The sequence below is a fragment of the Coturnix japonica genome, linkage group LGE22C19W28_E50C23, assembly GCF_001577835.2.
Source record: "Coturnix japonica isolate 7356 linkage group LGE22C19W28_E50C23, Coturnix japonica 2.1, whole genome shotgun sequence".
NCBI lineage: Eukaryota > Metazoa > Chordata > Aves > Galliformes > Phasianidae > Coturnix > Coturnix japonica.
The window spans coordinates 989,395-1,003,834 of record NC_029544.1 but is presented as its reverse complement, the minus strand read 5'-3'; the positions used below and the strand labels follow the sequence as shown (position 1 = coordinate 1,003,834).

Here is a 14,440-nt window from a genome sequence, read left to right as displayed (position 1 = left end):
AGGGCGGGGGGTGAGGCGATGTTGAATGACAGGCAAAATGACCAATAGTAGAGGAGAAACTCCACTGAGCAGCCAATGGGAGCAGCGGGTCGGGAGTGAGGTGACTTCCTGGAGACGAGCGGGCCGGGTTTTGACAACGGCATCAACGGAGCTGGAGGGTAAAACGGGCCGGGATCGGAACCGGGACCGGAACCGGGGTCGGAACCGGGATTGAGCGGGGCTGAAGGACCGGGAGGGTGTGATTAAGGCCGGGAGAATGGGGGATTTAGGGTCGGTTTTTGGTTCTGAGGCCTCATTGATGGAGCGAGGACCAGGCCGGGCCCAACAGGCCCAATAGGCCCCATAGGCCCAACAGGCCCAATAGGCCCCATAGGCCCAATAGGCCCCATAGGCCCAATAGGCCCCATAGACCCAATAGGCCCCACAGGCCCAATAGGCCCAATAGGCCCCATAGGCCCAATAGGCTCCATAGGCCCCATAGGCCCAACAGGCCCAATAGGCCGGGCCCAGGCCCAGTGCATGGTGGTGCCACTCCATAGGTTATTATGGGAGGAATCAGGGCTGGAATCGCCTCATGTTCTGGGAATGGTCCATAAAGGGTCCATAAATCGGGCCTTAAGGTGTATTAGGGCCCTAAATCAGCATTGGGTTCTTTGTAGATGAACGTCGGCGTGGCTCACAGCGAGGTGAACCCCAACACGCGGGTGATGAACAGCCGTGGCATCTGGCTGTCCTACATCTTGGCGTTGGCTGCTTCACGTCGTCCTGCTCAGCATCCCCTTCTTCAGCGTCCCCGTGGTGTGGACTCTCACCAACGTCATTCACAACCTGGTGAGTCGCGGGTTGTGCTGGGTCACAGTTTGGTTTATCAGCCGTGTCAGCATCGCTGGGCTGGGTGCTGAGCTTTGTATTCGGGTGTGGGAAGTGCTGGGGCTCAAGGAATGCATCCAGAGCCAGAGTTCTGTGGGGAGTCCATTGCTGACAGGAGCTTCTTGGCCTGGGAAGCAGCTGTGAGAGCGCACAGAGCACGTTTATACCCCACAGCACGGCTCTGCACAGCTCTCCCTGCCTTTCCTCCAGCCCCATTCATGCTACTCTTGCCTTCTCTGTTGCCAATGATTACAGGCCTTATGAGGAGAAGCTGAGGGAGCTGGGATTGTTCAGCTGGGAAGTATTTGGAATAGTTGGACTAGATGATCCTCTAGGTATTTTCCAACCTTGATAATTCTGTGATTCTGTGATTCTCACATCCTACTGAGGCTGCTTTGCCTCCGTTTTGAGCAGAACCCTGAGTGCAGCCCCATCTGATGTTCTCTGAACCCCAGTGCTGCCCAGCTCCATCTCCTTGGCTCCATCCCAGTGCTCCCCCTGCCTGTATCCCCTGTGCTTAACACTAACCCTGTGCTCACCTGCTGCCTCCTTTCACTTGTAACCCACAGGTGATGTATTTGCTGTTGCACACGGTGAAGGGAACGCCTTTTGAAACCCCAGACCAAGGCAAGGATCGCCTCCTGACGCACTGGGAGCAGATTGACTATGGGATGCAGTGCACCTCCTCACGCAAGTTCCTCAGCATCTCCCCCATTGTGCTGTGAGTGCTGTTCTGTGCTGAACGAGGCATAGGGGAGCCAGGTGGTGTGCTTAGGAGGGCTGCTGTGCATTCAATGCACTCAGCCTTGGCATGGGGTTTGGAAGGTTCTCCCATTGGGAAGGTGCTGGGCTTTATATAACACTAACAAAACACCCAGAATACCTGGTCTGGGGAAGCATAGGGTGGTACAGAACTAACCTGCATCTCAATCCCTCCCCAGTTACCTCCTCACCAGCTTCTACACCAAGTACGACCCGGCTCACTTCATGATCAACACCGCCTCCCTGCTCAGCGTCCTGCTGCCCAAACTGCCCCAGTTCCACGGCGTCAGGGTCTTTGGCATCAACAAATACTGAACCCACGCACCCGCTGCACCACAAAGAGCTTCCCACAGGATGGCAGAGCTGGAGGTGGGCGGCCGGGCGGGCACCGTGGGGTGAGGGGAGGATGCAGGAGCAGGGCTGGATGTGCCGGGGCTGCTGTGCAGTTGCATGCAGGTCTTCTTGCAAGGGCTTTATGGCAAGGTTCCTGTGTCTCTTAGGAGTGCCTCACTGAGGCTTTATCTCTTGGTGCTTTGGTGAAGAGGTGTGAAATGGGGCTGGATGGAGCGAGCGAGGCATGGGGCTGGTGTGTTTCCCTTAAGCTAAACCCCTGCGTGGCAATGGGGAAAGCACTTAGAAGGGGGAAAGTGTTGACACAACCACTCCATGCCTCCTCTGCCTTCATGTTTCATACGTGTCCATAATAAAGAACTCACAGAGCAGAGTCCTCACCGTGTGCCTTCAGCACAAGAAGGGAAAGCAGCAGCTCAGTGCTTACAGCACATCCTGCATGGCCCCAATGTGCCATTCCTTTGGTACAGCTGGTTCCAGCAATGCCAGCACATCAGCTTAGAAAACTCCCTGATTGCTTCGAAATACATTAGTTAAATAATAATAATCAACAAAAAATAGATTTTTATTTGAAAGAAGAGCCCTTGTAGTGCCCAGCAGAGCACCATCGTCCCTGGCCAGGGAGAGTCCATAAGCACTGATTGGGGCCTCCATATACAGCCCTGCACGGTGTGCTCAGCGCTGGAAGGGCCGACGCACCTTCTTCCTCCTCTTGTGCTTGGTGTCACCCTTAGGGACGGTCCCCTCCGTCCTTGTGGTCCCAGCTGTGGCCCCCTGGGGGGCTGTGGGGGTGGGGGGAGGTGGGAACCCCCCAGGCACCTGTCCTGAGGTCCCTTGGAACATGCGGGTGAAGAAGTCCTGCAGGTCGGCAGAGCTGGGGCTGCCTTTGGAGGTGCTCCTGTTGGTGGGAAGCAGCAGTGGGTGCGAAGCTGGGGGTCCCAACATTGCCCCCCACCCCAGTGCCCACATTAGAGCCCCCAACCCTGTGGTTCCCCATCCAGCACTGACCTCTGCCTCCCGCCTGCTCCAGAACTCGCACCCCAAATGAAGATAGTGATAAGGACACGGTGGGAATGTCCGGGCAGATCCCCACACGCTGACACCCAGCCCACTCTGTGGGGAGACACGTGGCATCAATGAGGGGGCTCCCACTCACCTCAGGGAGCTCAGGGGCCCTTCACACCCACCTGTAATGTCATAGACCTTCCCATCCATCATAGCAAAGTAGGTGATCTTCAGCCCCAGCAGGCTGGACTCTGCCCACAGGTCGCCCTCCTCGGCAGGGTGCAGCTGGCTGCACTCAGCGCAATAGCGGGCGCTCAGCGGGTCACGGTCCATCTCAAACCTCCTGCAACAGCAGCACCATCTCAGCTCCAACCTCTTCATTGTGTTGTGCTGAGCCCAACGGAGCCTCGAGGCCTCTATTACCTGTGCTTGCCCTGGCACTTGCTGCACATCATGGTGTTCATGGCCTCCTTCAGGTCATCCTGCAGCCGGCTCAGGAACTCACTCACTGACCTGCTCAGCTCGCTCTCTGCCATCCGTTTGCTGTGGCCAAGACAGAACCATGATGAGAACCATGATGAGAACCATGATGAGAACCATGATGAGAACCATGATGAGAGCCATGATGAGAGCCACGATCAGAGCCACGATCGAACCATGATCAGAGCCACCATCAGAGCCACCATCAGAGCCACGATCAGAGCCACAATCGAACCATGATCGAACCACAATCAGAACCACGATCAGAACCACAATGAGAGCCACAATCAGAGCCACCATCAGAGCCACAATCGAACCAAGATCAGAGCCACAATTGAACCACAATCAAACCACAATCAGAGCCACTGTCAGAGCCACAATCAGAGCCACAATCAGAGCCCTGTGTGGGGCTGGCAGCCACAGCACCTCCAAGACATGAGCTTTGGGGCAGGATCTGGAGCAGCCCGTCCCCCGTTGAGCCCATCACCCCACTCACATCTCATACTCCTTCCTCCTCTCGGGGCTGCTGACGATGTCCCACGCCGCTCTCAGCACTTTGAAGGCCTCCTCGGCTCTGGGGTGCTGGCTCTTATCCGGATGAACCTGGAAGGCACAGAGGACTCACTATCACACCCCGCTGATCCTACAAACAACACGCAGCCCCCATTCACCCACCAGCACGGCCAGCCGGCGATACGCCTTCCTCAGCTCCGCGTCCGACGCCGTCGCTTCCACTCCCAGCGCCTGGAACGGGTTCAGCTCCTCCTCGGGCCCCTCGGCCATGGCCAGCAGCCGGGACACCTCCTCCTCGGAGCTACCGGGAGCTCCCAGCTCACAACCGGCCACCGCATCCCCCATCACCCCACACCCCCCCTGCGGCTCCTGGGCTGTTCTCCGCCTCCATCGCACCCAGATCCGCCTCCAAGTCCCGTCCTCCCGGATGATCCTGCGGATCACGGCGGCGTCCAGCAGCTCCGCCAACCGGCTCCGTCCCATCGCTCTGCCCCCGTTAATCACCATCCTCCAGCACAACCGGATGGCCCCGATCAGCAGCACGACGAGCAGCAGCATCACGGCACACACCGTCCCCAGCAGCCGCAGCACCGACTCCCCGCCCGCCCGCAGCCCCCGGGCCGCCCTTAGCGCCGCTCTCCGCGTCCATCCCCGCCCGGTTCCCGGTTCGCTCCGTCCGTTCCCGTTGTTCAGCGCCGCTTCCAGCCGCTCCTTGAGCCGCCCCCTGCCGCCGTTCTCCTCCTTCTCCTTATGAACCGATCGCTGCCGTTGTTTCCTCCGCACCCTCCGGTTTCCTTTCCCCGGTTCCTCGTCTCCCTCCTCGTTCCCGGGTTCGTTGCAGGTTCCGTCCGGTACCGGGTGGTTCCGAGGTTCCGCTCGTTCCCCGCCGTCCCCGTGATGATCCGTCGGTTCCGCTCCGTGCCCGCAGTGCCCGTTCCAGGCGGCGCCGCTCCGTGCACAGCGCTGCCGGTTGGCCCCGCTCCCCTCCATGGGCGAACCGGGCCTTAAGTCACCGCCATCATCCCGGGCCTGAAACCGGTACCGGGATCAGCACCGGGATGGGACCGAACGGGACAAGCCCGGGGGAACGGGGTTGAAGGGCCAAGCAGAGCGATGAGGGGCTGCAGGGCCGGGATGGAGCGCTGCCCCGCGGGGCCGGTGCTGGGGGGGGGGTCCGCCGCCTCCTCCCGCCCCCCCCCGGGTCCCTCACGTTCCTCACTTCCGCCTTCCGCCCGCCCGCCACGGCCGCCGACGTCACTTCCGGAGGGCGTGACCACGTAACATACGTCACCTCCCTCGCCCCGCCCACTCTTGGCCACGCCCCTTTAACCCTTTCGCTGCCGGTCCGGACCCTCATGGTGCCCCCCTGCCCCTCCGCACCCCACAGCGCACCCCATAGCGCACCCTATAGCGCCCCGTTCGGCTCCTCAGGGGACCCCAAACTAACCCTGCCCCCCCCGTGCACCCTTATGGCGCCCCATGACACCCCCCGATCCCCTCAGCGCTCTATGGGGTGCCCCGGACCCCCCCCACCCAATGCGCCCTACAGGACCCCAAGCATCCCCCCGTGCCCCCTTGTGCACCCCATAGCGCCCCCAGAGCCCTTCGCTGTGCTCTAAGCTGCACCTCAAGGCTCCGCAGCGCGCCCTATACGACCCTATGCACCCCCCCATTAACTCCAGCCCCCCCCCCCAGGGGTCTCCCTAAGCCCCCGTTACACCCTATGGCCCCACAGACCCCCCCCCCCCCGGTAGGGTCCGGTTGCGATGCGGGATTCGGGCACCGGGCGGCGGCCGTGAGCAGAGAGGAGGGGGCTGGATCCCCTGAGAAAGGGTTTAATATGGGGGGGGAGGTGGGGGGGGCACTGCTTTGCAAACAGAAGAGTTTAGGGTGAGGGTCCATAGGGCACAGGGTGTATGTACACTATATACACAGGCACAGGGGGCACCGAGACCCCCCCCCCACCCCCAATTCCCATCCCTATGGCAGAGCATCGCCCCCTCCTCATCTCCCATTGGAAATGATGGGAAATGGGGATGGGCCTTTAAGGGGGGGGGGAGGATAAAGGCATTGAGGGGGGCAACAAATGTGGGGGGGGGTTTGGGGGGCTGCCTGCAGGGGTGGGGGGTGCTGAGCTCTTTGGTTTCAATATAGGTCTGTGTCGCACCCCCAGACCCAAAGGGGGGCTGCGTGGTGTCCCCCCCCCCACCCTAAAGGCCACACACTTGTAATAGGTGGGGGACCCCCATCCCTGCCCCCAAAGGCACTTTGCCCCCCTGAAGGACCCCCCCCCAAATTAACCCAACTCAGGAGATGGAGTTGAGGAAGTGACTCTCCCCGGCCAAAGTGCTGAGCATGGAGCTCATGTCACCCACAGCCATGTTGGCTCCGCCGGGCGCTGGCACTAAGAGACCCCCATTGGGGCTGGGGGGGCCAGGCAGCAGCGTGGGGGTCTCTGCATCCTCTACAATGGCAGCAAAGTCCAGGTGTGTGTTCTCCAGGTCCAGCGAGTCCAGGCTGTTGAACGCCTGCTGCCCCGAGTCCGGGTAGAAACAAGAGCTGCCTTTGTTGCCCCCCATGTTCCCAGTGCAATGGCCGGGACCCCCGCAGCTCACAGCAGGGGGACCCTGAAGCTTGTGGCCGCCTTTGCCCACCTGAGCCTGGTAGCAGAGCAGCCCATCGCTGGGCACTTGTGGGGCAGGGTGGACGGGGGGCAGGCGCAGCCCACGCTGGGGGTTGGCACCCGTTGCCTCGTAGGATGGGTTGGGGTCGGCCACGTTGCCCCCATAACCCACGTTGTTTTGGTGGCCCGGTGGCTTCACGCCGCTGGGGGGATGTGGCACCATATCAGGGTTAAAGCAGGGGGGGCTCAGGAGGTGGGGGCTCTCCAGCAGCCCCTGCAGGTGATTGGCTTTGGGTTGGTAAGCGGAGTATTTGGGGCCGAGGTACGTGCCCTGGTACTGCCCACATTCATTGCTCAGCCCCACGCCGGCCGCCCCCTCTTTGGGGGGCTCCCCCCACATCAGCGCCTGCTGTGCCTGCACGTAGCTGCGGACCATCACCTCTTTGGCCTGCAAAGTGGGGGTGTGGGCTCTCCTCCCCCGGGGGCTCAGCATCCCCACGTAGCTGCTGTGCGTCTGCTCCTCAGCCTGGTACCCCCCCATGGTACGTCCAAATTGGGGCTGTTGTGTAGCTTTGGCACCGTGACATGTGGTTAGAGCCGGGGTGGGAGCTGAATAACGCTGCTCCGATTTGATCTGCAGGCAGTTCAAGCGGCGCCCATCGTTAAATCCACCATCCTGACACGTGCCCGGCACTTTGTGGTGCTGCACGCAGTGATTGGGAGCTGGGTACGGAGCAGGGTGATGCTGCTGCCCGGAGCTCATGTCCATCTCATTGCTATGGGGGGGCTCCTCCCAATGGGGCAGGTTGGGGAAGTGCTGGTTCATCTGACACTGCGGGAGGGCAAAGTCCGGCTGCAGCAGCCCCTCCTCCATCTCCCCGTGCCCACCTGGGTTCAGCTGCATCCCCCCCCCCGTTGTCCTCTGTGTCCCTCCATACAGACCCCCACATTGCAGCTGCACGTTGGTTCCTTGGCAGGGGAAGCTTTCCTCGGGGTAATTCAAGAACGGCTCCATTTCCAGCATCCCAGACTCGGTTCCATGTCCGGAGCTCTCCATATAAACGTTCTCACTGATGCTGGGTGTGTGTGGGGAGAAGACTCGGCGCTGCATGTTGGTATCTGCAGCCTGCAGGGGCTGCAGGGCAGCTCTGCTCATTGCTGCCCCATTCATGTTCCCGATGCTTTTAAAACGCTGCACTTTAGGCACGCAATGAGTGTTGGCCGCAGTCCGGGCCGGATCGCTGGCTCTCCTCGCACCATTCCCAGGCACTAAATGAGGATGAAGGCTGTTCATATGATGCTCATTTGAGCTGTGCCTTCGCAGCAAGAAGGAGGGCACGCTCTGCTCTATGTAGTCCCCATGTTGGCTGCTGTGGCCGCTGGGCAGTGGGGTGGGGGGCGGCCCACCCGTGGCCGCAGCGTATTTGGCTTTGAGTCGGTAGCGTTGAGCTGGAGTGAGGCTGCCCACCCCCGGCAGAGCCCCACACGGGTTGGTACGTCGCAATTCATCCGGAGAGATGCAGTCGTAGCCATCAGAACGACCCGGTACCGTCCCACCGTCGCCGGGCAGGTTCGGTCCCAGCAGGTACGGGGATGCGGCGGAGGAGCGGCGGCTGACGGTGTAGGCTGAGCTGACGGTGCTGGTTGCGCTGCTGCGGCGCTCGCTCGGTGCAACGGGAAGATCCGATGCCGACAGATCCGGGATGCGACGCTGGGACGGAACGCAAAGACCGGCCACATCCCCGGGCAGACCTGGAAGAGAAGGGAACTCACAGCTCCAGCATCACCGCAGCCTATGGGACAATGGTGATGCATTGGGAGGAAGGGAATCCTGTCTGGAGTGGATGTGGGATGCTCAGGGTTATGGTGGGGAGTGCACAGATATGGGGCCCATGGGGTGTTTGGGGTCACGGTGTGGTGGGGACACAGGGGGTCCCATGGGATGCTCGGTGTGATGGTATCATGGGGACACAGTGGAGGGACGTGGGATGCTCAGGGTTATGGTGGGGAGTGCACAGATATGGGGCCCATGGGCTGTTTGGGGTCACGGTGTGGTGGGGACACGGGGGGTCCCATGGGATGCTCAGTGTGATGGTATCATGGGGACATAGTGGGGGGACGTGGGATGCTCAGGGTCATGGTATGGTGGGGAGTGCACAGATATGGGGTCTATGGGGTGATTGGGCTCTGGGCAGCTGGTTGGTGACCCTGCACATAGCAGGGGGCTGGAACTCAATGAGGTCCTTTTCAACCCAGGCCATTCTGTGATTCTATGATACGATTCTATAGGACAGGACATGGATTCAAGTGAAGGATGGGGCACAGCTCCCAGTCTATATGCTAACACCTCCCTGTCTGCACACACAGTACCCACACCCAGGAGGTCTCACCAGCTCCGGGGATGGCTGGCAGATTCAGGCTCTTATTTGCTGCCGGTTTCCTCATCTGCTTCAGTTTATCAATGCGAAGGTTCTCGAGCTTCTGCAGGGCCATGAGCCCCGAGGTTCCCATGGGCTCCCCAGGCACCACGTCCTCCAGCGTGGACAGATCCTCGTAGCTGCCCCCCGTGTTGCCCGTCATCTCCACTCCGCTGTCGTTGTTGGTGGTGCTGCCCAGGGGGGAGCGGTCACTGCTGCACGACGACTGCCCCCCAGGGCTGGGCTGCGGCTTCTGGGGGGAACCAAATAGATAAAGAAGGTTCCAATATCCACCCATGCAAACTGGGATGCAAACCGACCCCACCACCACCACCACCATCAACCCAATGGCTGCTCACCGAGGCCAAGTCAGGCACCAACAGTTTGCCATCGTCCTTCCTGATCTCAGAGGGTCCGTTTGTGTTTTTCTCTTGCTTCATGTCTTGGGGTGCAGCAGAGGCAGGCAGTGCATGGCCGGGCATCACGCTGCTACGGTGCTTCTTGGTGACATGGGCATCGGGGCCGTGCACCGTCTTCACGTGCTTACGAAGGGAGCTGGGATCCGTGTAACGTTTGGTGCAGCCCGGGATCTTGCAGATATATGGCTTCTGTGGGGGGAAATGGTACAAGGAAGGGGTTAGATGGGTTGGATGTGATCCTTGGAGGTCCCTTCTAATGGAAGGAATGCATTTCTTTTTGTTCCAAAGTCCTCCCAATGAAGCACCAGAATCCCCTCCTCATCCTCTCCAGTAGATTTGGGGGCTGAGGAAACTGAGGGTGGGAAGGACAGAGAGTGAATCCCCTTGTGGGGTGTTAGAGATACAGAAACGTAAGGACAGAGCTGCACTGCATGGGGATAAAGGGAACCTGGTGGGGAACCTCAGCAGGAAGGAACTTGGGGATCTATTACAGTGGGTGAGTGAGGAGGGAATCATGGAATCATAGTGAATTGGGTTGGAAGGGGCCACTCACTGAGCTCCAATCCCCCAACACAGACCTCTGATAAGGAAAAGTCCCATGGATCAACCCAAGGGGAACCCAAAGGGGTGGCAGATCCCAGCTGTACCTCATTGGAGTGGGTGCGGTTTTGATGCTTGGCTCGGTCGGAGGCGTTGGAGAAGGCTTTGTTACACCCCTCGTGCTCACACACATAAGGTTTCTCCCCCGTGTGGGATCGTAGGTGTGTCTTGAGGTTCTCCAGACGGGAATACGCTTTGTTACAGCCCTCAAACTGGGGGGAGAGCAGAGAAAACATGGCACACAACCTTCAAGCAGACCCTGCATGACCACAGCACATCACCCATGGCCCCTTCACCCCCTACCACACACCCCTTGGCTCCACGTGCAGCTGTGCCACACCATGCTACAACCACCCCACCTCATTTCCCACCCCCACAGCGCCATAAACCACCCTCAGCTCCATCAAGGACCCCCCCCCAATTCCATCTCACCGTGCACTTATGAGGCTTCTCCCCCGTGTGACGCCGCATGTGAACCACCAGCATGTACTGAGCCTTGAAGGGCCGCTGCTCCCTGGAACACGCAGCCCAGTGACACACAAACTCCTTCTTCTCCCCATGGATGTGCTCATTGTTGATGTGCTGGGGGGGCAAAGGGAATCATTAGGGGCAGGGGTGAGTTATGAGGCCACATGGGGGTGGCCAAGAGAAGATATAGGGGTCATGGAGTGTCTATAGGGAGATGTAGAGAAGGCTGGGTGCTGTCCCTTGGCACACAGGGACATAAGGTGCCCAGGTAGGACCTCACTCACATGCACCAGCTGCTCCTGCGTGTCAAACTCTTTGGCACATCCATCCCAGTAGCAGTTTGTTTCATAGATGGTCTCGGATTCAGGTTTCCCATCCTCCTTCTCCAGATCCTCCCGAATGCTCAACATCCCCAGCAAAGGGTCCTGGAGGAGCATGGCCAGGTGAGAACTCCAGGGCATGACTCTGTGTCTTCCCTGTGCCTGGGAGTGATGTGGGAGGGGGGGCGTGAAGCTGTTGGGAGCCCCAAGGGCTGCTCAGTACCTGTGTGCCGGTGGAGGCTGGACTGGAGATGTCACCCTCAGATTTCTCCTCTGGGTATTTGGCCGTCAAGGGGCTGCTCAGGCTCCTCTCCAGCTTTAACTGCTGCAGAGACAGGGGGAAATTGCAAAGCAGGGATGCACACCCATTATATGGGATGCACGGCATCCCTGCAGCCCCATACCTGGCAGTGTTTGAGGGTCCCACGAGCCGGGGTGTGATGCAGGAGCCCTGGGCGTGAGGACAGGGTTTCGTGGGAGCTACAAGGTGGCACAGGTGGAGTGTGGCTGAACAGTTGCCCTTGGCCCTTCTGCTGCCCCGCAGGGTTCTGGTATCCCAATGATGGGCTGCAAAGGGCAAAAGGGATGAGCAGGTGGCACCAGCAGAGGGCAGGAGTTTAGGCAGGGATCTGAGATCTCAGCCTTAGCACACCAGCCCTAATTGCCGTCCTGTTCTGGGGATAACCAGCCCCACTTTGGCCCCTGGCACTCAGGTTCCTACACTGTCTGTGTGCCAGTGGGTTAAAGCCCGGTGCCCACCTGATGGAGCTGATGGAGAGGTGACCATAGGAGCCACTGGCGGACGCACAACGGGAGTTGATGAAGGCAACGAGGGAGTTGGGCGAGGTGCGGATCACAGTCTGCAGGTCAACGCTAGAGTCTGACAGGGGTGAGATGGACAGTGCCCGCTTCTTGCCCAGCTTGCCGGCACCACGGGGCGTTGAGAACCGCGAGCCTGGGACGGTGGCAGAGAGTTGGGGGGGCAGTCCTCTTAAAATGGGTCCTGGAAGGCTGAAGCAACTGAAGTAACCCCCCCAAGGACACAAGTGTGGGGCTTTGGAGCCCGGAGGAGAGAATGGAGTGTGCTCAGAAGCATCCCCCCTCCCCGTCACAAAACCTAAGGGGTATCCGAAGCTCTTGACATGCACCAGCTCCTTTCTACATCCTATACAAGCCCAAGACAAGCGCCCAACCCTCATGGCCAATGCCAGCCCCTGTGTGAGCCAACACATTGATAGAAACAGCTCTGTTGCAGGTGAGGTCCTTGAAGCCCCAGCAGCTTCACCCTCCCAGCACTGCTGGCACCATATACACCAGGAGATGCCCAAACCCCTCATTAACCCTTTGTTTGCCCCAATAGAATGGACTTACCATCAGCACCAGCCGGGTGCTCAGTGCCGGGCACCATCCCATAGCCATGATGACTGCTGGTTAGATTGGGCTGATGGCACACTGGAAAATCAAGTCCTGGAAGGGATGGAAAGAAAAGGGTGAGATGGAGACCACCAAGGCTCCAACTAAAGGCACAACCGTGTCCATCGCAGGCACTGACGGAGCTGTGACCCACCTTGCAGCCCCGCTGTGCCCGCAGAGGGTCCGTGCAGCGGCCGCGGGCAGCAATGCTCGGTGTAACCGGGAGCCTGAGGCGTGACGGGGTTGAACATGGCACAGCAGGGCCTGCCCGGCCTTTAGGGCCGCATTCGCTCCTCTACGAGGGGCCGGCGCCTGTTGAGGCCTATGGAGATCAATGGGGCAAAGCCCCGGCCTTGCGTAGGTGCTGTGCCCGCAGGGGGCGCCGCAGCGCCGCGTAGGCAACGCCGGGGCTTCGGGGCCGCACAGGCCGCATCCCGAGTAGGCCGCAGAACCGAGGCCTCCCCACCAGGCCCATAACAGCCCTATGATAACAACCCCAGGGCTCGGGGGAGCAGTTCTGGGGTTGGGGGAGCAGCCCCATATCATAAAGTTTGGGGCACGGAGGATCCTGGGCTGAAAAGTGGAATAACACAGACCCAACAGTGCTGGGACTCCTGCCTGCCTGCCCCTTCTATATGGCATATGCTTATGGTGTATACATATCCCTTCCATGTCCTGCTGCCCCCTGCCCATCTGGGAGCCCCTCACCCTAAGGGCTTCATCTCTGTTCCCAGCACCAGAGCCCGTATCCTTCCATTTCTGGTACAGATTTAGTTGGAAAAGGGCTTTAAAAACGCCTGTTCAAACTGCAAGAGGAACAGGAGGCACAGATGGAGCCTCACTTGGCTGATAGACCCAGGCTGGCATCACGGCTGCAGATCACACCCAGCCCTGCCCATGGTTCCCCTCCCTGCCTTCAGGCCAAACCCGGCCCCATCCCACCTACGCAGCCCACGGGGCTCAGCCCTGCCTGGAGCCTGGCTCTCATTTCCACCCATGGCCCCAACACCAGCCCGCAGCTCTGCCCCAGGACCCCCATGTGCTTGTAAGGAGAGGGGGAACACATGGGTGGCCCCCCTCATCCTCCCCCATGGAGGAATTGCCCCATAGAAGGGGGTTGGGGGGAGAGGGAGCCCCTGACCCTGCTGGGAAAAGAGTTGGGTTTTGCTGTTGGGAGCACAAGGGTGAGGGGGGCAGCGATTCTTCCGCATGAGTTGCCCCTTTGAAAGCTCGTCTCGGGGCTTTGTGAGAGTGTCAGGAAGGAAGAATGGAGGGGGGGGGGGGCGAGCAGGGCAGCACGGCGGTGGGGCTGGGGGGGCAGCAAAGGGAAAGACAAGAGGAAGACATAGAAGAGATGGGGAGGGGGGAGGAGGGATTATGGGGGGGGTCTTACCTGTGTGCTGTGCCCACACCGTGCAACATGGGTGGGGGGAGCAGCTCCAAGGGACGCCCCTCATGGTGCCCCTACCCCAAAAGCAGCATCTGGTAAAGAGAGGAGGGGGGGAGCTCATCGAATACACGCTGTTGTGCAGCACACGTGTGTGCAAACGTGTGCACGAACACGTCTGAACACACACATACATGTAGTTACACACACATGTGAGCACACACAGCTGTGTGCAGATGGAGCTCTGCACGCTCATGTGGATGCACACAGCTCTGCGTGCTCACACACGAGTGCAAACGTGTTTGCACGCTTGCGTGTTACATACATGTACACACGTGGATCTGTGTCTCCGTGCTTGCCGGGCTCCTGCTTGCATGGAGGAGCTCTCAGGTCCTGTTGGGTTACAGTGGATCTGGATCCTACAGCTGAAATAGGGGGGGGGCACAGAGTGAGGGACCCCCCATCCCACCCCATGGTGCTCACACCAAGTATCACAGCACACACACATGGGATCCATGTGGGCACATACATGTGTGCGAACCCCATCCCTGCTGCCCCATAACTCCTCCTGCACGATGTTGGGGGGCAGCTCAGTGGGTCCCTATGGGGGGGAGGGGCACAGAACCCCATCTATGGGTCACTCTGGGGTATCTATGGGGCACAGAACCCCATCTATGGGGCACAGAACCCCATCTATGGGACACTCTGGGCCATCTATGGGGCACAGAACCCCATCTATGGGACACTCTGGGCCATCTATGGGGCACAGAACCCCACTCTGGGCAGTGGGGAAAGAGACCAACCAATGGGGG

General features: G+C 59.9%; 3 protein-coding genes across 6 annotated transcripts in view; 1 reads left to right on the top strand and 2 right to left on the bottom strand.

The window, feature by feature from the left end:
* Positions 1 to 55: 55 nt before the first annotated feature.
* On the top strand, positions 56 to 2,357 carry ORMDL2 (ORMDL sphingolipid biosynthesis regulator 2). The gene is given in 5 exon segments (XM_015887001.2): positions 56 to 158; positions 660 to 748; positions 750 to 831; positions 1,440 to 1,591; positions 1,812 to 2,357. Coding segments are annotated over 4 exon segments (459 nt in total). The 5' UTR covers positions 56 to 158; the 3' UTR covers positions 1,948 to 2,357.
* A 179-nt stretch (positions 2,358 to 2,536) lies between these two features.
* Positions 2,537 to 5,245, bottom strand: DNAJC14 (DnaJ heat shock protein family (Hsp40) member C14). The gene is given in 7 exon segments (XM_015887000.2): positions 2,537 to 2,881; positions 2,992 to 3,016; positions 3,019 to 3,096; positions 3,171 to 3,331; positions 3,412 to 3,531; positions 3,965 to 4,071; positions 4,144 to 5,245. Coding segments are annotated over 7 exon segments (1,542 nt in total). The 5' UTR covers positions 4,972 to 5,245; the 3' UTR covers positions 2,537 to 2,658.
* Positions 5,246 to 5,800: 555 nt separating this feature from the next.
* The window catches only part of GLI1 (GLI family zinc finger 1), a 12,336-nt gene continuing 3,696 nt past the window's right edge, over positions 5,801 to 14,440 (bottom strand). Inside the window, exons 2-14 of one of the 4 annotated variants that reach the window (XM_032441103.1) lie at positions 13,954 to 14,053; positions 13,635 to 13,723; positions 12,396 to 12,563; positions 12,200 to 12,295; positions 11,588 to 11,783; positions 11,233 to 11,395; positions 11,052 to 11,150; positions 10,793 to 10,933; positions 10,473 to 10,622; positions 10,088 to 10,252; positions 9,381 to 9,629; positions 8,995 to 9,274; positions 5,801 to 8,356 (exon numbers count right to left, since the gene is read on the bottom strand). In XM_032441103.1, the coding sequence (XP_032296994.1) occupies positions 6,288 to 8,356; positions 8,995 to 9,274; positions 9,381 to 9,629; positions 10,088 to 10,252; positions 10,473 to 10,622; positions 10,793 to 10,933; positions 11,052 to 11,150; positions 11,233 to 11,395; positions 11,588 to 11,783; positions 12,200 to 12,295; positions 12,396 to 12,492 (3,705 nt within the window). In that variant the 5' untranslated portion in view covers positions 12,493 to 12,563; positions 13,635 to 13,723; positions 13,954 to 14,053 and the 3' untranslated portion in view covers positions 5,801 to 6,287. Of the gene's footprint in view, positions 8,357 to 8,994; positions 9,275 to 9,380; positions 9,630 to 10,087; positions 10,253 to 10,472; positions 10,623 to 10,792; positions 10,934 to 11,051; positions 11,154 to 11,232; positions 11,396 to 11,587; positions 12,164 to 12,199; positions 12,296 to 12,395; positions 12,564 to 13,634; positions 13,724 to 13,953; positions 14,054 to 14,440 lie in introns of those variants that run through there. The other 3 variants (XM_015887015.2, XM_015887014.2, XM_032441102.1) reach the window with 3 other exon arrangements.